This window comes from Stegostoma tigrinum, chromosome 10 (assembly GCF_030684315.1).
Source record: "Stegostoma tigrinum isolate sSteTig4 chromosome 10, sSteTig4.hap1, whole genome shotgun sequence".
In the NCBI taxonomy this organism is placed as follows: Eukaryota; Metazoa; Chordata; class Chondrichthyes; order Orectolobiformes; family Stegostomatidae; genus Stegostoma; species Stegostoma tigrinum.
Genome location: NC_081363.1, coordinates 86,891,259 through 86,918,196, shown reverse-complemented (window position 1 = coordinate 86,918,196; position 26,938 = coordinate 86,891,259). Strand labels below are relative to the sequence as shown.

Genomic DNA, 26,938 nt, shown 5'->3' with positions numbered 1-26,938 from the left:
ATTACTTGGTCACCATGGATAATGGGAACTGCAGATGCTGGAGAATCCAAGATAACAAAGTGTGAAGCTGGATGAACAGAGGTGATTTACTTGGTCATCATCATCACCACCAATTGCAGTTTATAGAAACTTGTTGTTGCATTCCCTACAATAGTGACTGTACAGCAAAATTTTCACCTCAATATCTGTAAAGGACTTGGAAACACCCTCATATCATGAAAGGCATGATACAAGAGGAAGTCTTACTTTACTGTGAAAGCATTCCAACAGTCTTCTCTGATTTTACACAATTTGATGAGGGTTTAAGGAATTAGTCCAACCTAATTAGTGCCTGAACATCAAATTGCACCTGAACAAATTTTAAAAAGTAAACATATTAAAAGAATGCAGCTGCAACTGTCCTGATAATTACTTACAGGCTTGATGTCTCTGTGAAGGAAGCCCACAGTGTGAATACTTTCTACTGCTTCAAGGATCTGTTTTCCCAGTCGCAAAGTAGTGCTGATGCTAAATGTACCTCGAGACTGGCTGCGGCGTAGATCAGCAAGGTTTCGACCCTGAGCAGAGAGGAAAAAGTTCTCTTAGTTTTAAGAGAACGATGATAAATAATATTTCTAATTGTGATATGGGCTCTATGCAGATGCGTTTTTTTTTTAGAAATTTCCCAGCATAATAGTCATTTCTTACACAAAAATAAAAAACAAGTAGGTCAATAATTCCAATTACCATCTCCTGCCATTTCAGTCATTTTTTTTCCCCTCTTAATATCCAGACCTGATGCTTTCCTCTGGCCTATTAATTGTCTGAAAATAGGCTTCAAGTTCTCATTCAGATTTATGCACTTTAAAAAAGTCTTGATTTTTCAGGCAAAGTAAATGGGTAAAGCAAGCAAATTCATTTCAGGATTAAACAATCTCAACTCCAGTGGCAGTAGACAGCTTGCAATTGACCTGAGCTTGGCAGGAAATTTGAGGACTCGCTACTTAAATGTACAAGAATAAGGTGTTCAGCGAAGATGGAGGAGGAGAAAAAAAAAGGAGGTAGATTCACAGTACTAATGAGGGTAAACATGGTAGAGATAAAAAGCCCGATGTTCTGGAGACATAAGAATCCATTCGATTAGAGGTGAGAAGTGAAAAGGCAAGACCAGAGGATTTGGAATATTTTGAGCCACAGAGGAAGATTAAGGAATAAATCAGCAGAGAAGCCAAGAGTTGTGTGTGAACTATAGAGTGGTAACATGGGGAGACTTTACTTAGACTTTAGATTTGATTAGTTAACAAAAAGGACAAGAGAAAGGGATTTCTAAACTGTGCTTAATCAACATGCTCTCAGTCAAACTAGAAAGCAGGTGATGCAAAACCTGATGTCAGAGAATGATGTCGACCAAATGGACTGAGTGACTGTGGCTGAACATTTGGGTAAGAAGCAAAAACCGAAATTGCCAGTAAAACTCAGGTCTGGTAACATCTGTGGATAGAGAGCAGAGCTAACATTTCAAGTTTGATGAACCTTCATCGAAATGGGTGAGAGAGTGATCAGTGCATCATGAAAAGTTTGGCTTTGTGATGGAGACGAGCAAGAAGCAATCTAATATTGAATTTCTACATTGAAAGACACCTTTTTGGAAGAAGTGCTTTTAGAGAATGCAGCGACAGAGAGATATTAATTCACTTATTGGTCATTTCAAATTTCTATAGGTTTCAACAGCCCATCTTTCATTATCTGTGGCGATCTGCCCAAAGCATGTCCGTTTGGTTCAGGAAGCGTCCATTTACTTCAGGATATGCTGGTTGATTGACTGATTGATTTAGTGTTGTCACATGTACCAGGATACAATGAAATGTGTACAGGCAGATCATACCATACAAGGTGCATCAGGGTAGTAGAACAGAGTACAGAATATAGTGTTACAGCCACAGAGAAAGGTGCAGGCAGACAGACAGATCAGAATTAACATTTCAGAGATCAATACAGAAGTTTAATAACAGAACGGAAGCTATTCTTGAATCTATTTGTACATGTATTCAAAATTTTACATCTTATGCCCAACAGAAGAAGATGGAAGAGGGTATAACCAAGATGGGAGGGGTCTTGGGTTAGCTTGGTTGCTTTCCTGAGGCAGAGAGGATACAGTCATTGGATGGAAGGCTGGTTTGTGAGATGGATTGGGCTGTGTTCATGACTGTCTCTGGTTTCTTGCGATCTTGGGGAGAGCAGTCGCCACACCATGCTCTGAAGCATCCAGATGGGATGCTTTCTTGTACATCGACTAAAATAAAACTTCAGGATGTGTCCATTTACTTCAATTCTCACTTCCAGTGTCAGGCCTCAGTTTGTCTTCATTGTGTCTTGGTTGTCTCTTCACATTCTTGATCCATGCTCCTCATTCCTTGATTTGGTTTGTTTTACAAATCCCAACTCTTATGACTCAGTCAGTCAGTGCAGGGGCATCTGTGAAAATCAAGGAAATAGCAAGAACTGCAGATGCTTCTGTCAGAGTCAATACAGTGTGGAGGTGGAGGAACACAGGTCAAGCAGCGTCAGATCCTGATGAAAGGTTTTAACCTGAAATGTTGATTCCCTGCTCCTCTGATGCTGCCTGACTTGCTGTGGTCCTCCAGCTCTACATTGTATCAACTCTGAAAATCAAGTTGTTAACATTCAACCCACATTACAACCTGGTAGGATTTCCTATCTCTGACGATAGCTTCAATGTACAGATTAAATACTTTAGAGGACATATACGTCTCTGATACACTCCACCTTTGCTTGTTAAGCTGTCTGACAAGCCATTATTAGGTCTCATAACACAATGATCCATCTTTAACAATTTCTATCTTCAACATTGCATTATTTTCTTATGCTAATCTCCATCCAATACCTTCTCAGGCTATAAAAGCATACACAGCCAGGCATCTGCACTTTTGTAATCTTTCAATTAGCACTCTCAAAGATGTTCTCTTATTCCTTTCTTGTTAGCCTGAATGGCTGTCCAAATCTGCTCAGAGAGACTGGTCACTGTTTTCAAAAGCAATTATTAAAGTTATTTTAATAACATGGCTCAACTCTATTTTTGTCTTTCGCTCCAAGCTCTCAGCTTCCAAAGCAACCAAAAAGTCCGAAATGAACCCTGACTGCACAAAATCCTCACACAGGAATCCTGTTTCGTAAACTACGCTGCAAAAGGTCTGTCAATATCCCAATATTAACATCATTTGGGGATTTCAGGCATTCTACTGTCTCAATCTTTTGGACCACAGCACTGACCAGTGCCACTACTTTCTCTGGTCCTTGTCTTCCCTCTCATGGTACCAATTCACTTCCCTCTTCATTATCACCAGTTCTTGGGCTTATTCCACTCCTTGTTCCTCTATCATTGTTTTGCCAAAGAGACACAGACCTTCCATGTTTTTTACATAACACTATTGGAGTTATTCTTTCATTCTCACCCTTGAACATTGACTTTCTTGTGCACTGTTCTCATGTTACAACGTTTCCCCAATCGTTTTCCATGGCTGCTCCATGGTTACTCTTTTCACATCTTTCAACTGTTACGTTCTTCCTTATTGTTCTTAAATCTATTTTCTTTTCTCTGCATATCAACTATTTCATCAATCATCCATTCTTGATGCTTGCTCCTCTCTGAACAGTCTCAGCTCCTGTGCATTTCATGCACTGTTTTAATTTTTCTCAATGTCTTTTTGTGTTTTCTCCTCGCTAAAGATCTTGGTTGGTTATTTCTTAATTTTCACTCTTGCTCATTGCTTCTACACCATGTTCAAATATTTTCCTCTTTCAGAGACAGTAAGAATTGCAGATGCTGGAGCCAGAAGGTAACACAGTATGGAGCTGGAGGAACACAGCAGGCCAGTCAGCACCAGAGGAGCAGGAAAGTTTCCGAAGAAGGGTCCTGACCCAAAACATCAACATCAACATCAACATCATCCACGCTGTTATTTTATTTTCCCCTTTCAGTCTGTTTTGGTTAGCTAGGTCTTTGAGATTTTTCAGCTTGATCTTTATTTTCATTACCTGCAGGTTAAATCGATGTCAATGCTTGGACATTTTTTGTACATCTCATTGATGATCAGAATTCTTCAAGGTGTACAGTCATTTTGGCTGTTGCTTGAAGATAATCGCTTTATTTTCCTCAGAGGTAAGGCACTGCCCTGTATTGTTCTTCATTCATGGTCCATAAACATCCACTACATTTCCCCATCTTTCTCTAACTTTTACATTCAAATCACCCATAGCTATCAAGATGTTTGCATTCAGAGTGGTGTTCCCAGAGAGTCGATGCTAGGGCTGGTGCATTTTTTCTAGATAAGAATGACTTAAATCTTGGAACATGAAACGAAGTTTCAAAACTTACTGACAATACCAAACGTGGAAGAGTGACAAAATATAGTTAGGATAATACAAATTGCTTGTAACAGGATGTACACAGGCCAGCATAACAGGTAGGCAGATGGACTTTAGTAGACAACTGCCGGGTGATGCTTTTTGTTGGAAAAGTTACGGAGAGGAACATCAAATCAAGAGTACAATTCTTTAGAGCTTCTATGCACAAAGCAACTTGGAAGTTCATGTGTATTGACTGTTGAAGGTTATGTGATAAATAAAGAATGATCAGCAAAACGTATGGGGCATTTGGCTTCATAAACAAAGACTCTGGGTCAAAGACAGAAATTATTTATGCTAAACTAGAGTATTTTTAGCAGTTCTGGTCACCACACTTTAGATGCAATCTTTGATGGGGTACTGACGAGATTTAGCAGAATAGTTCCAGAGCTGGAGGATTTTAAATTACAAAGTTATGCCAGAAAGACACGGATTATTTTCCTTACAGTAAAGGAGATAAGCATTTGATCTTTCCACTGTATAGCCAATCCAACTGCTAGTTAGAAATAGGTAGTCAGCTATCTAATTTCTCAGATAGAGGTATAAACGTATGGCTGCACAGGTTGTACTACAAGAAACAGAAAACAAACAAACAAATAGGAGTGGAATCAGGATGTCTCTAAGGCAGCATCTGGAGGACTGTTCAAAATAGTGTTAACTGCAAAAAACAATCAGATAACTGAATTTGCTCAAAGTCATCTCTGCTGGTATTCCAAATGGAATTCTATACACAGCATTGACCTCTTATACATGGAGAATTTTGGTTGCAAGGATCAAAAACAGTGACTATTGACAGTATAATTTTAACTTGAGTAATGTTATTGAGGTCACTTCAATGAATCCGATTCATTTCTAGACTCCAGGTGAAAGACAATTGAGCTAGATGACCTTGTGTCATAGCAACAATGTGTTTTATAATTAAATACAAACCAACATGCTTTTATTAATAGAGGGATCAAGTTCCGGAACCAAGAGGTTATGCTGCAGCTGTACAAAACTCTGGTGCGGCCGCACTTGGAGTATTGCGTATAGTTCTGGTCACCGCATTATAAGAAGGATGTGGAAGATTTGGAAAGGGTGCAGAGGAGATTTACTAGGATGTTGCCTGGTATGGAGGGAAGGTCTTACGAGGAAAGGCTGAGGGACTTGAGGCTGTTTTCATTAGAGAGAAGATTGAGAGGTGACTTAATTGAAACATATAAAATAATCAGAGGGTTAGATAGGGTGGATAGGGAGAGCCTTTTTCCTAGGATGGTGACGGCGAGCACGAGGGGGCATAGCTTTAAATCGAGGGGTGAAAGATATAGGACAGATGTCAGGAGGTGGTTTCTTTACTCAGAGTAGTAAGGGAATGGAACGCTTTGCCTGCAACGGTAGTAGATTTGCCAACTTTAGGTACATTTAAGTTGTCATTGGACAAGCATATGGACGTACATGGAGTAGTGTAGGTTAGATGGGCTTGAGATCAGTATGACAGGTCGGCACAACATTGAGGGCCGAAGGGCCTGTACTGTGCTGTAAAGTTCTATGGAGTCAGAAAATTACAGAATTTGGAAGCTTTAGATATGACATGGAATATATACACAAAGTAAAAGGACATTGGAAAACAACAAATATTACTTCAACAACTCAAAGAAATTCTGTTCATTATAAAAGTAATTTTATCTGAAAAAGTACAAAGCAAAATTAAGTCTTATGGATGTCTGTTGAAATACAAGATAACCATGGTACAATAAATACTTCTATTCATATCTGAAATAAAAATAAAATGTGTTAAAATGACCCAGATGAACCAAATAAAAACTGCAAGAACTGTGGATGCTGCAAATCAGGAACAAAAACAAAGTTGCTGGAAAAGCTCAGCAGATCTGGCAGCACTTGTGAAGGAAAAAAACAGAGTTAACGTTTCAGGTCTGGTGTTCTGAGAAAAAGTCACCAGACCTGAAACATTAACTGTTTCTTCCTTCACAGATGCTGCCAGACCTGTGGAGCTTTTCCAGCAACTTTGTTTTTGTTCCAGGTGAACTAAAACTAGATGGTTCAATAACAAAGCGAGTTTTATTTTTAAAAAACAAACTGTACTTCACAATGTAGTAGGTGTTTTTAAATAAACTTACCTGTAGCTGCATAACAACATAATTGAAACGATCATTTCTTCCACAGCCAATGAATCTACAAACATGATCCTTCCCTATTGTAAAAGGGGAGAAAAGAAGCCTTCATCAGCATTCCACTTGAGAGAATATTCCACAGCTGAATTATAATGTGCACACCCTAAGGAATTTGCAATAATTAACAAGTCCTATCCAGTAGCATTCAACTCAATTTTTCAATGAGTGTACTCTTGGGAAAATTAGTCAGTAGCAGTGATTCTATACCAAACAATAAAACTGTGCAGCAGAGCCCATAGGCTAATAAACATCAACTTCAAGAATGGGAGATCACCTTGTTTTACAACTGATATTATGTAGTCTCCATGGTACTAGAAAAATCTGCCATTAACCTATCACACAACTGGATGAAATTCCCCTCAGATTAGGTAACATTTACAGAAACTTCTCCCTCTGCCAATGACAGACAAATAGGCCAGATAAACTTTAGTTAAACAACCTTTTTTTTGTTGTTTTGTTGCGGGTCATGCAATGTGTTATCAGACAGGAGCCTAACAGTTTAACAGGGACCGTCACAAAGAAATCTACATTTACACAAAAGGTACAAGCTGTTAAAGTTTCCATTTTCTTAGCAAACTCTTTAAATGAATCAATTACATTTGAAACTTTTATCTTATGGTCTATAAAGCACAAAAGCGACACTTGTTTATGGATACCTTAAATAAATTTCCATTATTTCAAAACTCAAATTTACATCAATTATTGACTCATCTATTCTTCATTAGTATTTTTCTAAACATGATATCTGAATATTAATAAAAGTGACAAATTGGTCAGTACGTAGGAGTCTGAGTAGTGAAATAAGTATCCTGATTGAGTGGCATTTCAAGAATCTGATTTGAAGCCTTTCATCATATATGTACATAACCTGAATAAAGGAATAGAGAGCTGCATATCCAAATTTGCAAATGACACTAAATTGAAATGCGTAGTAAGTTATGGGAGCAGAAGGTAATACATTGGGATTGACAGATTAACTGAGTGATCAAAACAGTGACAGATGGAGCTCAATGGAGTTCAAAGAATGTGGCAAAGTATAAAGTCATCACTTTGGATCCAAGGATGACAAATCAAAATATTTCACATCTGGCAAGTGGCTAGAAACAATTTCCAAGACCATTTGTGTGTTCAGATATACGAAATCACTAAAATTTTAAATGTAGGAAGAGGTGTTTTCATTGTTTAAAGTCTTACTGGGACCCCTTTTGGAGCAGTACTGCCATTCTGCAATCATACATTCAAGAGGAATCTGAATTATTATGTGAAAAAGAACACTGCACAGGGCTACAGAGAGAGAGAGAGAGAGAGAGAGAGAGAGAGAGAGAGAGAGAGAGAGAGAGAGAGAGAGAGAGGAGAGAGAGAAAACATAGGACAGTGACTACGTTGCACCCTCAGTTTTGGGCAGAGCACCTCAGAAAGAATAGGTTGGCCTTTACTAGATTATACGAACAACGGAATGCCCAAGATGGTCTACCCATGATGAATGTGAGACAGGCTTGATAGAATAGCTGGCCTTGTCCAGCACAATATTTTCTCATGTAAGCAAGTCGAAATCTTTAGGAATGTGATCTACATGCATTTATGAAATTTATTGAGAAAACATGGAGATCAGCACTTCCTAATTATTTCAATTCAGCATTTTGAAGAATCTATTTATTTTAATTATATTCACTCAAGAACTCCAACCAATTAGTTCACTATTGTTTTTTCACCAACTTATGCAAATTTTACTAAAAGGTACAATGAACACAGTTTTTCTTGATGGACAATGTACAAAAAATAACTAATTTCTTAATACTTTTAAAAACCCATATTCATCTGATTAAACTTTGCTTTTAAATTTGCCATTCTCATGAAAGCACAATCAGTATTTCTGCTGGTGACAAGTATTGCTTGATGTGGAAGTATTCCACTGATAACATGTACTAAATAATCAAGCTTACCTTATCTATTCAAGCAGTATAATGCAAAGCAACCATGCTTAAGTGATGTTTAGAAACAATTCACACTACTTTTTGCACTGTAGGTGCTGTTTAGATTGAGTTTAAAGGGTCAAGTTATATCAACTCCAGCCATCAGCTGACCAGTGACCACATGATATCATCATACAATTTTCAATATTCTGCAGCACTGAAGATACAAATGCAGAAACAGCTCTTACTGTTACACTTTCCAACACTTCATATGGTCAATTTAGACCTTGTAGGCCTGTAGGAATAATGCAGAGATTGAAGGTAAAATACATATTTGAGAAGTTCTGATTTAGCATCTCAAAAACAAGAGGGTGTGGTCTCCTCGAAATCCTGGTGTAGCTCTCATTTATTTCCAACTAACAGAATAGTACTTGGAGAGCTGTGCTGATTATTTATTTCCAGTTAAAAGACCACCAGAACTAACTCGAAAGGCCAGCCTGAACTATAGACAATATTGAAATATTACTTCATCAGATTTTGAAAAACAAGAACAGAAATTTCTGGAAAATCTCAGCAGGTCTGGCAATTTCTGTGGAGAGAAAGCAGAGTTAACATTTCAGGTCCAGTGACCCTTCTTGTTCTGAATTCCAGCATCCACAGTTCTTCAGTTCTTTTTTTTTTGAAAAAAGGTACCTTTCAAGACTGTCAGTCAACACTAAGGGATGCTTTTTCCACCTGAAATTAAATGAAACACTCCAGACGTAAATGAATGCTGATGGATTCATGAAGTCCCATTTAATCACCATTATGCTGGTTAGAGATAATGGGAACTGCAGATGCTGGAGAATCCAAGATGACAAAGTGTGGAGCTGGATGAACACAGCAGGCAAGCAGCATCTTACGAGCATAAAAGTTGGCATTTCAGGCCTAGACTATCAGAAAAGGCCCGGAACGTCAACTTTTGTGCTCCTAAGATGCTGCTTGGCCTGCTGTGTTCATTCAGCTCCACACTTTGTTACCATTATGCTGCTTGACCTGTATTGCCTCTAGCTAAGCAATATTTCACTTTTAAAATTCTCATCATTCTCAAAATCCTCATAGCCAAACCTCTCCCCAATCTCTAAACTCCTACAACACCACAACCGTCAAAATTTATGCTCATGTGAACATCCTTAGTTTTAATTATTCCCTTCACCTTTAAGGCTAGGTCTTAGCTGCTTACAACCAAACCTCACTGCTCCTAACACCACCAAGAATGCAGCATTGCAAGCAGGTAACTTGTATTTGAGAATGTGCTAGCATTCAGGGATGAGTAGTAACCCTGGCTTTATCAGCATGGCCACATCCCATAAACAAAACAAAACTCCTTCTTTGTTTGAAGATGGCTCTTAAACACTTGACACTGTAAAACTCCATTGAAAGACCACAGAAAGTTTATCATAATAAAAAGAAACATGTAAATACAAAGTGCTGTTGTTATTAAACTGTAACATTATTTAGAACAAAGCCTGGGAGCGTTACAATGAAAAATCTTTGTTATTATAGAAAAAATTAAGGAAATATCATTATTTGAAAGGTCACGGAAACATTAGGCATAACCACGTTTCTGTTTCCCACATGATAACCATAAAACTGCAGTTATATGAAAGCCAGATCCTGCAAATGGTTAGAAATCTGTAACATAAACAAAAGTGCTGGAAATACCCTGCTGATTAGCAAGCACCAAGAGGGAGAAAATGATAGCTAATGTTTCAGACCTGAAATATTGAACTTTTCTTTCTCTCAACAGATGCTGACTGACAGGCTGTGTACTTCCAACGTCATCTGTTTGTAATTTAAGCTAATGCAGCTGCTCAGTGCAAAAAAAACAAATTCACATACATTGAGAGATTCTTTCGGCGTACAATTAATATCACAAGACTTGTTCTGAAGGCCCAAAGTGGCAGGCAGAGTAGGAATTTGGCACCAAAACAAAAAATTTGATTCAGTGAGTTAGAAGAACGAAACAATGAACTGAAATTAATTGCTGGGCAGTACTAAAAGGTAACTGCTGAATTTAGTAAAATGATATCAACCTAACTATTCATTTATTATATGCACTACAGAACATGTTTTTAATTAAAAAAAAAGAGACCAGTATAAAATTACAAAATTACTGAAGAAAGGCCTCGACGCAAAATGTCAGCTTTCCTGCTCCTCTGATGCTGCTTGGCCTGTGTTCATCCAGCTTCACATCGTGTTCTCAGATTCTCCCACATCGGCAGTTCCTACTATCTCTAAAATTACAAAAGTTCACTCTCAGCGTACCAGTAGTAGTTTAAACTATCACTGTTTATAAAGAAAAGCAATTGTACAAACAAATGTCAATGAAAAAGTGTAACGTTTTTCAGAGCAACTCAATAACTTGAAAGACAGTTTCAAAATGTTCTTTATTAAAAATTTAAAAAAGAAGTCTCTCTGCTGGTTGTTATGCTATGGAAGATTCAGCACAGAATACTTTTCAGATCTGACAGGCACAAATTGTATCTTTGTTTTCAATTATAAATAAAGTACTCAAGGTAGCTGCTAACTTTAACACATTTGAAGAAGCACAGACTGGTATTCAGCATATCAATTACCAACAGGCCAATAGGAAAGCTCTACCAATTACTACCAATCATAAAACTGGAGGTGATAATAACATCAATTACTTAACACAATCAAACTTTTACACTGGTTCTGCCATTAACTTGAGGGAGCATCTTTCATATTAAAAGTATTTTTAAATATATTCTGAAAGATGCAATCTGTGCAGAGAATAAAGGTTTACTTTCCATTCTTGAACATTCACATGCACGTAATGAGGCCACATCTCAAGCATTTATTTATTCAGAATCTATTTTTCTAATGAATTTTTCCAAATATTCAATATTCAAACCTCTTCTAGAATTTGAGCGAATACTTTACGTTCACGCAAGCCGTGCTTTTATGCTATCTTTTGATAAGGGCACTAAGTTAGGATAATGGTACTCAATAATGGACAAGCATATGGACGTACACGGAACAGTGTAGGTTAGATGGGCTTCAGATCGGTATGACAGGTTGGCACAACATCGAGGGCCGAAGGGCCTGTACTGTGCTGTAATGTTCTATAAATTGACATGATTTGACCAGTGATGTTCCACAAGAAACTGTGTTAAGACCTCGAATGTTCACATTATTTACTAACGATTTGATTGTCTAGTCAGTGAGGATGAATTGAACCGAAGGACCGTTTCCATGCTATAGGACTCCAAGTAGAAAATACTATATCAATGCAAATAGAGTAAAACCAAATCAGTTGGTCTTTTATTTTGAGCAATACAGACTGGTTCCTTGGCCATTTGAAATAAGATGGAACAGTGCACCTAAATGAGCAGTGAAGGAACTCTACTCAAAGACACTCTGACAGGGCTCTCAACAGCAACACTTGTTTTAAGTATGTAGGATGCCAATGGAAGTATTCTCAAGTTCTGAGTGCAGTAGTCAAACTTGCAGGATGTATCCAGTGGAGTTCACGAACAACTGAGCTAGGGACTTATTTGTATACATTATTTATTAATGACATGGATAATGGCAGAGAGAGTCATCTGTCCAAATTTGCTGATGACACAAAGTTAGGTGACTTGTAGGCAGCATAGATGATAGCATTACACTACAAAGCATTATTGATAGACTAATTGAACAGACATCTGTGGCAGACACTGGAAGTGTGAGGTTATCCATTTTGGACTCAAAGGATAGATCAGAGTACTTTCTAGATGGCAAGTTAAATACAGCAGATGTCCAAAAAGACCTGGGGTTCAGGTGCATAGATCATTAAAAGATCATGAACAGGTGCAGAATGTAATCAAAAGAATAGAGATGAAGGAATACAGAAGTTCAGGCATCAGAGGAGCAGGAAAGTCTGTGTTTTGGGTTTATATGCTTCATCAGGATCCTGCCGTATTCCTCTGTTCCACACTATTGATTCTGACTCTGCAGATCTTGCTGTCGCAGAATATAATCAAGAGAGCTAAAAAAAAAAAATTGGCAGTCTTTATATCAAGATGACTGGAGTACAAAGATTCATTTTGTACCTTTTGGACCTAGCCTCTTTTGTAGATGATAAATGATTCAAAGAATCTGTGCTGAAAAAGATTCATCTTGGACGTGTAGTAGATTGAGTCTAGGCCCGAAACATCAGCCTTCCTGCTCCTCTGACGCTGCTTGGCCTGCTGTGTTCATCCTGCTCTACACCTTGTTATCTCAGATTCTCCAGCATCTGCAGTCCCTACTATCTCTGAAAAATATAGATAAACTATTTCCACTGTTTGGGGATTCCAGAACTATGGGGCATTGTCTAAAAATTTGGGATACACTGTTCAGGAAAGACATGACAAAGCTCTTCTACACACTAAGCAAGGTAGAGAGCTGGAAATCTCTTCCACAGGTGGCAGCAGATGCTAGGTGAGTTGCTAATTTTAAAATCGGAGATAGACAAAGCAAAGGGACATGGGCCAAAGACAGGTATATGGAGTTAGGCCACAGATCAGCTATGATCTCTGTTTGGCAGAACAGGCTCAAAAAGCTGAATGACCTTCTGTCCCTATAAAATGCTGAACAAATGCTCTGCATTCAATATTCAATGATCCACTGGCACCATTAAGACAAATTCTCCTATATCCCTCACGGTCTGCTCTTTTTTATTTAAATTTTAACCACTTTGACGAAACAGATCAATCAAACAATTAATTGACTCAAATATACATATGAACTTTAATGTCTGAAAATGTTAAAATGAACAGTAAATAAAACTCAAGTCGTTTATGACTTGTCAAGTAGTTCAAGCCTCTAAATTTAATTCTGGTTATTTTGAGCTTTCCTTTTTCCTCTAAAATAAAACACTGCATCTTCTTTTCTTTTAAGAAATAAATTCTTCAACCTGCTTGCTGAAAAGAATCTTTAGCTTCATTTGGAGAAAAATAATACTACAGTAGTGTACTTTGACCAACTACAAATATACATCCGAACATATTGTTTAAACTTTAGCAGTCCCAGGATCCAAATATTATATATAGAACTTCCTAAGATATAAAGACTGACTCAAATGCCAGTGTTCGTGGCCCATACAAACCTCTCCAGTAAATATCTTATGGCAATTTAATCTGTCATACAGACCAAAAAAGGACAGAAAATCTATGCCATAAATACTTTCAACACAGCGTTAGGTGGTTTCAATTCTGGTTCACAGAATTTAATAAACATCACAGCATCCCTGCTAGAGTAACTACATATCTTGGACTCATCCATATTTTGACATGCCCCAAAGGAGATTGCTTCCAACTGAAAACACAGTAAAGTAACACCATCTGTACACATGTTTGAAAACAACTTGCATTTACAAACCTGCAGAACAGCAAACAACAGAAGGACCAAACTTCTTTTTTAAAAAATTCGCTCATGGGGTGTGAGCATCGGTGACTAGGCCAGCATTTACTACCTGTCCCTATTTGCCTTTAAGCAGCAGATAGTAAGCTGCCTTTTTGAACTGCTGCAGTACAGGTGCTGTAGGTACTCCCATTATTCTTAGGGAGTGCGTTGCCGGATGTTGACCCAGTGACAGTGAAGGAACAATGAGATATGCTGATTGATGCAGAGTGGCTTTTGGGGGGGGGGGGCGGGGGGGGGGGGGGGGGGGGGTTGCAGATGGTAGTTTTACTGCCCATGTCTGTCCAGATGGAAGTGGTTATGGGTTTGGAAGGTACTGTCCTAAGGTGAATTTCTGCAGTGTATCTTATAGATAGTTCACACTGCTGTTACTGAAATTTAATATTGGAGGGAGAGGTTACTTGTGAATGTGGTGCTAATCAAGTGACCTTTGTCCTCAAATGTTGTTGAAATTGCGTCTATCCAGTAAATTGGGAAATATTCCATCACACTCCTGACTTATACCTTCTAGATGGTCAACAGGCATTAGCAAGTTAACAGGTGAGTTATTGGCCACAGTACTCTCGCAGTAGGCAGTATCTCTCTGATCTGCTCTTATAGCCACCATATTCATTACAGTGAGGCCAATTGAGTTTCTGGTCAATGGTAACGCCAAGAATGTTTGTCTTTATTGGAGATAGTCATTGACATTTACAGCTGATATGACAGGTCTGCAGAGCTTAGATATAATCCGTTGGTTGTGTGATCACTTCGTTCTATCAATCATTTGCTGCTCATGCTATTTGGAATGCAATCAATTCTGTTCTGTAGATTCAGCAGGATGACACTTCATTTTTAGTTATGTCTGCTGCTGCTCCTGACATGCCCTTCTGCATACTCCATTGAACTCGGGGTCGATCCCCTAGCTTGAAGGTAATGGTTGAAATTGGGGGAATATTGCAGGCCATGGGGTTACAAATTGTGCTGGAGTACAGTTCTGTTGCTATTGATGGCCCACAGTGCCTCACTCAGTCAAGTTGCTAGATCTATTCAAAGTCTAGCCCAATTAGCACAGTGATACTGCCACACAAGATGATTGGGCACATTCTCAATGTGAAGGCAGGACTGTCTCCACAAGGATTTTGTGGTGATCACTCTTACTGATACTTTTCTTCCATGGCATGTTGGTACCACAGTTATTACCCATCCTTAACTTTCTATAATTGACAGTTTGCTGGGCCATTCAGCGGACAGTTAGGAATCGACCACATTACTGTGTCTGGAGTTACATCTCGGCCAGACCAGGTAAGAATAACGGATTTCTTTTTCAGGCTGTCAAAAACCTAATGATTTTAGAACAAATAATGTGCATTCCTCATTTAATCAATAACTGAAAATTTCTTGATATGGTCTTGAAGAATGTATTTTAAGAAATGAAATATTAATAGCTCAAAATCCTGCAAAGGAATCACAATTTTCCCTATATTTATGTTTGCACACATGCACAGAATTAAATATGTGACACAGGTTTATGCCTCATCTTTGATCAAAATTGACTGAAATGCTTGCCAATTCCAAGCTGACTAGGGAAAACAATGCTTTTGATGAGTTGGGGCTGGGATCAGGTGGTTGAGGAATGAGGAGAGACGTGGGTGACATCTATTCAGATGGCCATGTCAGAGCAGGTGGAAGTGGAAGAACCTCTTACAAGTAGGAAGGTCCCGAGAAAGAATGACTGAAAATACAAATACCCTCTCAGAAAAGAACTAGACACTGGATTGAACAATGATTAGAAATTATTTCTTTTACCTCCTTTTGTGGTTGAGAGTTTACAACATTAACGTACAAATTATCAGCATGCTATCTAAAGTCAAGTGACATCTGAACTTCAAATCTAGAAGTTTGCTCATTAAAAATTCTCTGTCAAACCTCTGAAGGCAATGAAACACCTCTAATCCATCGATGTGGCAGCATCGCTTATACATTATCAATTATCAAATCAAAATACACACATGCTGCAGTGTTTACCAAATGCACTTTATATGACAATTACCACCCAAAATTTCATAATCCTTCACCCTGATTCAATATTAATATTGAATTGGTGGAAGCTCAGCAATTACTTTCCTTCTAGATTTATCTAGGTAAAAAGCAACATTCATAAAGTTCAATGTTTTTAAGAATTAGGTGCAAAACGTTTTGGTCATGTAGACCAAACTATTCACCTAAGTAAAGTTAGAACAAAGCAAATGTAAGTCAGTTTATCAAACACATTATGAAATAAAGTGATGATATGCAGATTCAGAAATGGAGGACAGTTAGCTGCTGTGTTTCTCCTAGTGGGAGGGGTGTTTGGGGGAGGGGTGTTTGGGGAAGGGGTACATGTGCACGAGCATGAGTGTGTTAAGCAGGGAAAGAGAAGGAAATAGAAACAAAGAGGACAAACAAACAAAAACACTAAACAATGAACTGGCATAAAAGTTCACTGCTTCAATTTGCCCAGCGATTGGTTTTGGATATGAACACTATCATGTGTGTATCTGTACCCACATTTGCAGTATAAGTTCCACGTATGCTCAATAAGCAGTCTGTGACTTAACAGCCCAAGTTATTCAGGAAATTCACTGGTTGTCAAGTTTTAGGGTTCATGTAACGAAACAGACTGAATGACAGGTTTTCTATGTAAAGCATTTAACATGTTTTAACCAACTGACTCTGATGAACAGAATTGCAATGCAAAGAAAACCAGATCAAAACATATTTGCTGTCACACATTTACACAACTGATATAAAGCAAGTGGCATAGTAGGACGTTTACTTCTAACAATCATTATGATTCCAGTTATAAGTTTATTGGACAAAGTAGATAATTGTCTGGATCTGGTTTGACAAACTGCAATCATTTCAAGAACGTAACACAAGGATGCAAGGGCAAAACTCCAGGTTTAAACTGAAACAGCAGATTTTTATTATACAAACTTAAAAGAAACAAACAAGCAAAAAACTGACTAACCACATATAGACAATAAGACAGATGGTGATTCCAAACATAAGCTTCTACCTTAATTATTCCAACGAACATAACCCAGTTTAATTTTTTAAACTATGGCTTTCACTCAGGTAAGTGTTCAAACATACTCACTCTGGAAAGCAGCTGCTTTTTATTCTGGATTTGGTTGCACAGGTCACTCCTCATGACTATGATATTCCCCTACCTGAACAACTTCCTGGTCCAAGCATTGGTATGATTGAGTCACATGCCACGACCAACCAACACACACATGGTATATATGTATACAGTCTCAATTCCATCATTAGACTTCTTTCTTTACAGATCTACTTGCCCATAGCTAATTCTTTAGGACTCACCTTTTCACTCTCTAATGTAATATTGCATTCTTTGGTTAAAACTACAGCCTCCAGGTTCAGCCTTTCTCTGTTTACAGATTTTAAAAACAAAATTACAGCTTCAGAGCATAGTACTGTGCTCAATAAATTAACAAATATAGAAATCTCAGTTTTCTTGCTTCTGGAAGCCTCTTGGCTAGATCAAAAATTCAAATCATTCTTTGATCGTACTTGTGTGCACTTACAAATCAACTGAAAGTAAACAACATCAAATTCATCTTAAACTGAAAACAGAAACCTACATTTTTAACTTTTGATATAAATGAAGAAAGGGAAATACATCTTACACCGATTATAAATAAAACCGAGGATACTAGGATTGTTCTTGGAGGCGCCGAGAGGAGAAATGATATAGTAAACCCACAAGGGCAAAGGTCAAGTGCCTCACAGTCACACAAGTTGTGATTCAAAGATTAAAATATATACACAGTTTTTTCAAGACAGACATATTCTGGCTTTGATAGAAACAACACAATAACTTGTGTAGTAATAACACTATAACCTTCAGTCATAAAGCCTCCAGGAACTCTCTCATCTTATAAATCACTTACAGAACCCACACTTCCTTGGCAATAACATGGTTGCAACATCAGCTGTGAAACCTCTTTACTTCATTAATGTGTCTTAAAATCTAACTTTTTCATCCCAGTTGTCAGTCTTGCATTGGCTCAGTGCTTTTCTTTCCCCTCTTAGGACATTTCCTTCGTCAAGGACACTACAGCCCGAAACATGGACTTTCCTGCTCCTTGGATGCTGTCTGACTTGCTGTACTTTTCCACCTCCACATCGATTGACTCTGGCTTCTAGCATCTGCAATCCTTACTGTCTCCGAGCCACTACACAAATGCATATTGCCTTACTGGCCCATTCCCAATTAATTTGGAATATTTGTGTTCGGTGGAGGTGGGAGAAAAGTCTCAATATTCTTCTTGTAAACTCCATCAAGGTATTACGCAGTACTGGCTTAAGAAAGAATTAACTTTGATGGCATCACTACCATGCCAATTCTTTCCTCATTTATATAAATCAGTCTGGTCATTGGTGACACAAGGCTGATCCACAAATGTCTATCTTGTGTTTGATTTTGCCTACAATACGTCTTCTCTACAGATTTTGAGGTTACGCTACTTTACGAGCTCAGCTTTGGTCTCATATGTTATTTCCAGCTGCAATCAGTTTGAAGTTACTGATCACAAGGCAAGACACATATGTGTCAGTATTGGCACTGCAATGTCATCACAACCCTCAACATTACTGCATACGGATCAGTGATTCATTTACAGTGGTTTCCAGCTGGTCCTCAACATTTTCTTGCAAAACAGATTGTGCAAATGACCAGCTTCCATGCCCTTGTGCATCGCTTTGAAATGTGAATGTACCAACAAGTATGAGCCTCAGCCTTTTTCTCACTCAAATGTTTGCCTCCGTATCTGCAGAGTTGCAGTTTCCATTGCCCATCAAAACTACTTCTAGCCAAATGACTTAAACTATTTGCTTAAAGAAATACTAAAATGTGCCTTAGGAAAAGTCACACAAACGTAATGATTAACTGCTAATCTAAATGGCTGCATGAAAACAGCCCAATGCATTGCATCACTAATCATTCAATCATTTCATCTGTGAAAACCTATCATCATATTAAATAATCCATGGTTGTTACAAAATTAATCCAGTTGTATTGACCTTCGTGCTAGGCAATATACTCTGCAGCCTCAAGTATGCTGCAGACCACAATTCAGCTAGTCTATTTCTGTGCTAAGCTCTGAATATAAATGATCAATTACGCGTTGGTGTTATAGGTGCAACATTAATTTTATCACTGGGGTAAAGCATATTTGAATAACCATTGGGGAACATTTCCAAGTGATCGGTGCAACAAATTGTAGCGATAATATGATGCAATTCCACTTTGTATTAGGGAGAATGCACAACGAGACAGGAGATTTCACCGAGAACCAAAATGTGCTTTCCTTTCAGGAGATGAACTGTTGTTTAGTACCAGGTCCTGTGATGAAGAGGGCTGCATATTATAATCTACTATTATCTGGCATCTTCTTGTATTATGCTTAATCTAGGAGATTTTAATACAGGGGTTCTGCTATCACGCAATAATCAAGTTCCTGCGCAACTTCATGTTATAGAAAAAAGTGCTATAGAAGTAACAGGGCCTAAGAGAAAAGCAGGGCTAGTGACAGACTGAAAAAAAACTCACTAAAATAGCTAAGACAAAGGATAGCTCAGTCTGAATAAGTGTTTAATTCATATCTAATAATAAATTCAAAATAAATTTAACACCTTATCCCAGGGGAAAAAAAAAGTTGTGCTTGCAGGGTCAGGGCAAAAAATAGTTAATCCTGAAGTGCATGGCTACAGTTCATTGTCTTCTGACTTTTTCTTGGGGGGTTGGCTTAAAAGAGACCCAGTTTTTGCTGCTTTGCCTTTTTTCTTCCTTCATGAAGAGGCTTTCATAGGGTGCCAAATAAAATCTTTTTCCACAAACTAATACCCTGCTACGATCTGCATTATAATTTTTGTCCTCTGAGCTGCAACTGCTTCTCTACTTCCCTCAGCATAGAGGACAACACAGATGTGGGTGCTACCCCTACCTCTACCCCTAGTAAATCAGCTGTAGAAAGGTCTTCACTTCTTCAAATCCAACTTGCTTTACAAGATCAACACAATATTCTTTGATTCTGGAGAGTTCCTCTGATGGATCAGAGATTTTATAACAAATCTGGGAGAAGCTTTTGCCGAACTGCACACGTTACTGACATCGTCCGAGGCCTCCACAATAACGTCACTTGCATTCTTGATGTTAAATATCTTTCAAAATTGAAGAACACCAGACAAGGCCTGGAAAACAATCATGTGATATTGATGCATACTCCTCAGAGCACCAATGGAATTGCATTGTAGCCAACACAAGTTCGCATTTTAGAAATAATGCTCCCCTCTTCATCAAAGTTATAGAACATACATTAGTGCAGAACCCCCTGTACTGTAACAGGAGGGATGCAAAGGGAAGCACAAAGCGTAATGGTCCCAGTCATAGCACTTACATTGAAAAAGTCCACATTTTAGTTATTACTATCAAAGTATAAAATTAAGTTACTGTTTCCCTTCTTCCAGTAAATATTTAGAGAGGTTTGGCCAAGGGATAGTATAACAAGGACTGCGGCCTCAGTCAAGGACCAAAGCATGGTATTACTATCCCTCTCAACAAACAAACAAAACAAATTAAACAAACAACAGTTCTTCACTACAGTCTGAAACTGATGAACAGGATATAGAGCAATTTAAATAAAATGTAAGCCGCAGTGACCAAACAGCAATCAATGGGTTTTTTAACACTACGGGTTGAAGATCCATTCCATGAGAACATAAGATATAGGAGCAGAATGAGCCCATTCAGAACCATCAGGTCCGTTCTGTCATTTCATCATGGCTGACAGGTTTCTTAGCTCCATTCTCCCATCTTCTCCTGTTAGCGATTTATCAATCAAGAACCTGTCTTAGGTATACTTAATGTCTTGGCTCACAGCCTTCTGTGGTGATTCTATATGGTGATTCCATAGATTCACCACCCTCTACTGAAGAAATTTCCCCTCATCTTAGTTCTAAAAAGGGTTATCCTTTCATTCTCCATCTTCACCTTTGGGTCCAAGTCTCTCCTACAAGTGGAGACATTCTCCATGTCCACTCTATCCAAGCCTTTCAATATTCTGTAACTTTCAATCGGATCTTTCCTCATCCTTCTAAATCCCATCAACAACAAATCCAGAGTTTGTCATGTGGTGAGCAAACTGCTCATCACATGACAAGCTCTTTAACCACACGATCATTCTTGTAAGCTGCCTGTGAATCCCTCAAAAGCCAGCACATCCTTCCTTGGATACAGGGCTCAAAAATTCTCAATATTTCAAACATGGTGAGACCAGAGCCTTATGATACTTCGGCAGTACATCCCTCCTTCTGTATGCTAGCCATCTCGAAATGAATGTTAACATTTGTTAGCATTCACCTGCCTAACTGCCAAATGAACCTGCATGTGAACTTTAAGAGAATCTTGAACTAGAGCTCCCAAATCCCTTTATGCCTCATATTTCCAAAGCCTTTCCCCATTTAGAAAATAGTCTACGTCTCTATTCTTTCCACCAAAACCAATAACCTCACTTTTCCACTGTTTTCAATCTGCCACTTCTTTGCCAATTTCTTGGCCTGTCCAAGTTCTTCTGCAGCCTCCTTGCCTCAACATTACCACCCATCTTTGTGTTATCTACAAACTTAGCAATAATGCCCTCAGTTCATTTGTTAATGTATAAAATGAATAGCTGTGCTCCCATCACTGATAGATCACGTCAATTGTTTCTGTCTAACTTTCTAATCAGTTCCTCAAAATATTCTGATAGATTTGTAAGACACGCCAAAGCTGAGCTGACTCAGCCCTACTTTACCATGGACTCCAAATACTCCACATTCTCATCCTTCACAATGGTCTCTAAAATCTTACCAACAGCTGAGATCATGATAATCAGCCTATAATTTCCCACCTTCTGCCCCCTTTCCTCCTTTAAAACAGGGTTGTTACATTAGCTATTTCCTCGACCTCCTGGATGCCCTCCAATTCCAGTTATTCCTGAAAGATACCACCAATGCCTCTACAATCTGTATCTCCTTCAGAACCGTTGGGTATTGCCCATCCAATCCAAGTGATATATTCATCTTCAGATCTTTAGACTCCAAATACTTCAGGCAAAAATAAAAGCTGACACCACAAAGCAGTACTGCACGACAGCTGTATTTTTGAAAGATCTATCTTCTTCTATTGTGATGTCAAACCAGACATCTGGTTCTGCTCTGGGATGCAGATATAAAAGATCCTACTGCAGTGTTTGCAGAAAAGCTTTTGAGGATGTATTTACCATCAACAACTCACCAAGTTCCAAAGAAATTAATTTACAGCTATTATCTTATTTCTGTTCTATGTTCAAATTGACAGCCACTTTTTCATATGACAACATTGGCTACGCTTTGAAAATACTTCAGTTTATGTCCAAGGTCATGAGAGGCACACAGAAATTCAAATTCTCTTTTTATCTTTAGAAACTAGGAATGACATGTTTCCCACAGAGGAGATTTATACTCAAGCTTTCACTAAATAGCTGGTTTCATCTGGGACAACACAGGCTGCATTAACAGTAAGTAATATTGGGGGTGCAGGAAGGCATGAGGAAAAGAAATCAATGATTCTACTTATAGTCACACATCACTACCTCTCACTTAATGCTGGTAGGAATGTGCACATTTTTAGAATACACAGCACTTCGGAAGATTTAAAGATTTGAATCAAGAGGATTAGTTGTAAAATAAAGTTGTTCTACATTCTGAAGCAATAACATAGAAATTCTCACACACATCTCTAAGAAATAAAATTATGAGATTTTAAATGTGTCTTTTTTTCATTTAAATGAAAGGACATCCTGAAAACTGCAGTAAATAATATGACAATGCTGAAATGTCTTAAGTAGACATATACTGCTCTGTGGCTTCAGCATACTTGCAGGCATCTTTAGTCTCTGGAAGAACAATGAAGCCTTTTAGCCTCACAGGAAGCGGTAGAACCTGTGACTGTAAGCAGCCGACAAGCTTACAACATGGTGAGATGCTTGTTCAATTGTCTGACGTAAAGTCTGCTGTTTAGAATATGCCAGACCAAATGTTTCAAAGTATTTTTCCATAGCACTTCCAATTAGTGAAATAATTTCAAAAATTTATTGCCATTTCCAACTTTAGCGCAACACTTACACTTTTGAAAATAACTCTCAAATATAAAACCAGTAAATATTTCATCAGTGTAGAACGCATTGTGCTTTGCTGACAATTTTTTTTGGGGAAACAGGTGTGACATCTCAAAAGCTTTGCTGTATCTTCTGAAGGTTTCCTATTTCCTGTGTCCTGGCCACTTTCAACAAACTCAGACATTTGCTCAATCTATTTTTCCTCTGGAAGTGGCGAACAATTTATTTTCCCAGATGGTACTGCATGTCTAGAAATCCCAGAAAATTGAGACGGCTAGGCCTTTGAATGTATTTAATTAGGTGGCAGATATATGTTTCAAATGTACATCACCAACGCAGGAAATGACATCACCAACCCAAGGAAATCTAAACAGATAAATAGAAAGCGGGACATAACACCAGCGCTTCGTCGAAGGCTCACTGATGATGTTACCTAGAATGGTGACGAGACATCTGAAAACTAACCTTCCAGCTGAGGTCCTTGTACTTGGCATTCTGATGGTAGCACAGTAGGTTCTCACAGACAAAAGATTAGCATCCTTAGAATATTTACTATATAAATATTCCACATAAAGAGCTTTAGGGCTTTTGTGATGAAACACTCTAAACTGGATTTAAACATCGAAACATTAAAAATAGATGCAGGGCTAGGCCATTCAGCCCTATAAGCCTGCACGACCATTCAATATGATCATGGTTGATCAGGCAATCTCAGTATTCTATTCCCACACTATCCCCATACCCTTTCATCCCTTCAGCCGCAAGGACCACATCCAATTCTTTCTTGAATATACCTAATGCTCTGGCCTCAACAGCTTCCTGTGGGAGAGAATTTCACAGGTTCACAACTCGAGTGAGAAATTCTTCCTCATCCCCGTCCTGAATAGTTTACCCCTTATTCTTAGATGGTGATTCCTAGTCCTCAACTTTCCCAACATCAGGAGCAATTTTCCCGCATTTAGCCTGTCCAGTCCCATCAGGATTTTGTTTTTCTATGAGATCTCCCGCCTTCTTCTGAATTCCAGTGCATACAAGCCCAGTTGGTCCAGTCTTTCCTTGCATGTCAGTCCTGCCATCCCAGGAATCAATCTGGTGAACCTTCGCTGGACACTCAATAGCAGAAATGTCCTTCCTCAGACTAGGAGACAAAAACTGCATACAATACTCAGTTCTTTTGGATTGCATTTAGTATTTAACTCACTGCCATATCTCTTCTAGGCACGCCCACCTTGAAGTTCTGCTTCTCTCTCCAATGGGATATCCATTCCAATTTTTTTTGGCCACTGACATTAATTTCACTGTCACTCCTGATGTTTGACCAGGTATTTGCTAAAACACGCATTCCCACAGCCACATCACATTCCTCAGTGACTCAGACTCACTCCATGTGGATTCCGACAAAAGTTTCATCCCTCGTGCTTAGAATCCACTCAGGATCACAGTACATTGTGAGATCCACACTCAGTGCCATGTGGTGTCATATGCACACTTCTGACCCTTCTCTCCAACAGCATCACATCACTCTGGCTCAGGGCTGCACCACACTGTAGATCCACTTCATCCTCCAGCTCATTCACTGTGCTAACAAGAAACGTTTTCTTTTCCTTTCAAGCATCAAGGGCCACCAGTTGCAACAACTCCAATACTCATGGCCTCTGGAACCTTCCTCCCCTCCCCTTCCCTCCGATTTCATCCCCTCCCCCTGACCCCACCTATCAGGTACTGACCATCCCTCCCACTCTCCGATGCCGAATATTCTGTGCTCAGTTTTGTCCCTCTGCGTCCCCAGCTTAATGAATTTTGGGCAACACAAGACATCAAACTCTGCTTCCACCATCTGCATCTCTGTTCCCATTTCTGTGGGCAAGAGTCCTCTCCCCATCCCCCAGACCCCTTCACCCACCTCCAACGCTTTCCCTCCACCTGGACCACTCCCTCCAGCCTTTCACCAGCATTCAATCTGTTCATTGAGAACTGTTGACTTGACACTGGTCACCTTAATTTTTCTGCACTCCTCACCCAACCCAGACTACCTCCTTCCGAACTGACTGCACTCAGATCCAACTCTGACTTTATTATTAAGCCTGCCAATAAAGGTGGTACTGTTGTAGTCTAACATACAAACTTCTACATTGCCGAGGCTGACAGCCAGCTCCCAAACACTACCTCCTATCTTTCCCTGGATCACAATCCCATCACAGAACATCAGGCCATTGCATCAACTATGGCCACTGACCTCATTTTATCTGGTGATCTCTCCCCCTCTGCCCCCAAGCTGATAACGCCCAGTCCCACAAATCTCACTTCTACCTCCTTCCAAAAATCCATAAACAGGACTGCCGGGGTGGACAGACTGTTTCGGTCTGCTCCTCCCTACAGAACTCATCTCTTCTATCTTGACTCAGTCTTTCCTCGCCTGGTCCAGTTGTGGCCCACTACATTCATGATTCCTCTGACATATTACGTCAGTTTCAGCAAAGTCCTGAACCATCCTCACCCATCACCACCACCACCACCCTCCTCCCCGACTTGGCTGAGCACGTCCTCACCCTTAACTTCTAACTTCTCATTTTCTTCAGGTCAGAAGGGTGGCATAGGCCCCAGTTATGCCTGTCTCTCCGTGGGGTACATGGAACATTCTTTTTCCAATCTTATTCCAGATCCCTCCCACAAAATGTTTTTCTGAAATATGGATGGTATCATCAGCTTTGCTTCCCAGTCTTGTCCGGAATTGGAAAAGTTAATTGATTTTGCTTCCAATTTCCACTCAGCCCTTGCTTTCACCTGATGTGACTCCTCCTTTCCCTTCCTCAATATTTGTTTCGATTTCTGGGGAGTGGCTGGCCACTAGTATCCAGTATAAATCTACAACTCACACAGCTCATGCGCCATACATCCTCGCACCCTGCTTCCTATAAAGACTCCATTCCATTTTCCCCGTTTTTCCACGTCCATTGCATAGGTTCCAATAAGGCCAACTTAGACAAGGGAGCCTCCAAAACATCCACCTTCTTCCTCAACCAAGGAATCTCTACAGCACTGTGGTTGACAGGGACCTCAACCAGATCCGACCCATCTCCCACACTTCTACACTCACCCCCTTTCTTCCCTTTTGCACTAGTGATAGTGTTCCCCTTGTCCTTACCGACAATCCTACCAGCATCCACATCCAGAAGAACATCAGTTGCCATTTCCACCACCTCTAATGAGATGCTACCACCAGATATATATTCCCTTTCCCTCACAAGTTGGCCTACCATGGGGCCCGTTCCCTCTGGGGCACCCTGGTCCACATTTCCTTCAGACTCCATATTCCCCCAACAGCCCCACTGCACCTTCTCCCCAATCGCCAAAAGGTGTAAAACCTACCCATTTACCTCCTCCCTCCTCTGTATCCAAGAGCCCAAACACATCTTCCAGGTGAAGAAGTGCTTACCCACACTTCACTCAAACTAGTCTACTGCATTTGCTGCTCACAATGTTATCTCCTCAACACTTGGGAAACAAAGCAGACTGGGCGACCACTACGCAGAACATCTACACTCTGCACGCAAAAATGACCTTGAGCTGCCAGTTGCCTGCTACTATAACACACCAGAGATAATGGGAACTGCAGATGTTGGAGAATCCAAGATAACAAAGTGTGAAGCTGGATGAACACAGCAGGCCAAGCAGCATCTCAGGAGCACTATAACACACCACCCTGTTCCCTGTCTGTCTCTGGTTTGCTAGTGTTCAAGTGAAGCTCAGCTCAAGCTGGAACAATACCTCATTTTCCACTTAGGGTCCCTGCAGCCCTCCAGATTCAGTATTGAGT

At 39.4% G+C, this 26,938-nt stretch overlaps 1 protein-coding gene across 10 annotated transcripts in view; it reads right to left on the bottom strand.

The window, feature by feature from the left end:
- The window catches only part of LOC125455365 (tau-tubulin kinase 2-like), a 232,414-nt gene that overhangs the window by 124,575 nt on the left and 80,901 nt on the right, over window positions 1–26,938 (bottom strand). For 9 of the 10 annotated variants that reach the window (XM_059649366.1, XM_048537190.2, XM_059649361.1 and 6 more), the window contains 2 exons: window positions 6,522–6,595; window positions 417–557 (listed from right to left, as the gene is read on the bottom strand). In XM_059649366.1, coding sequence (XP_059505349.1) covers window positions 417–557; window positions 6,522–6,595 — 215 coding nt within the window. Of the gene's footprint in view, window positions 1–416; window positions 581–6,521; window positions 6,596–26,938 lie in introns of those variants that run through there. The other variant, XM_048537192.2, reaches the window with a different exon arrangement.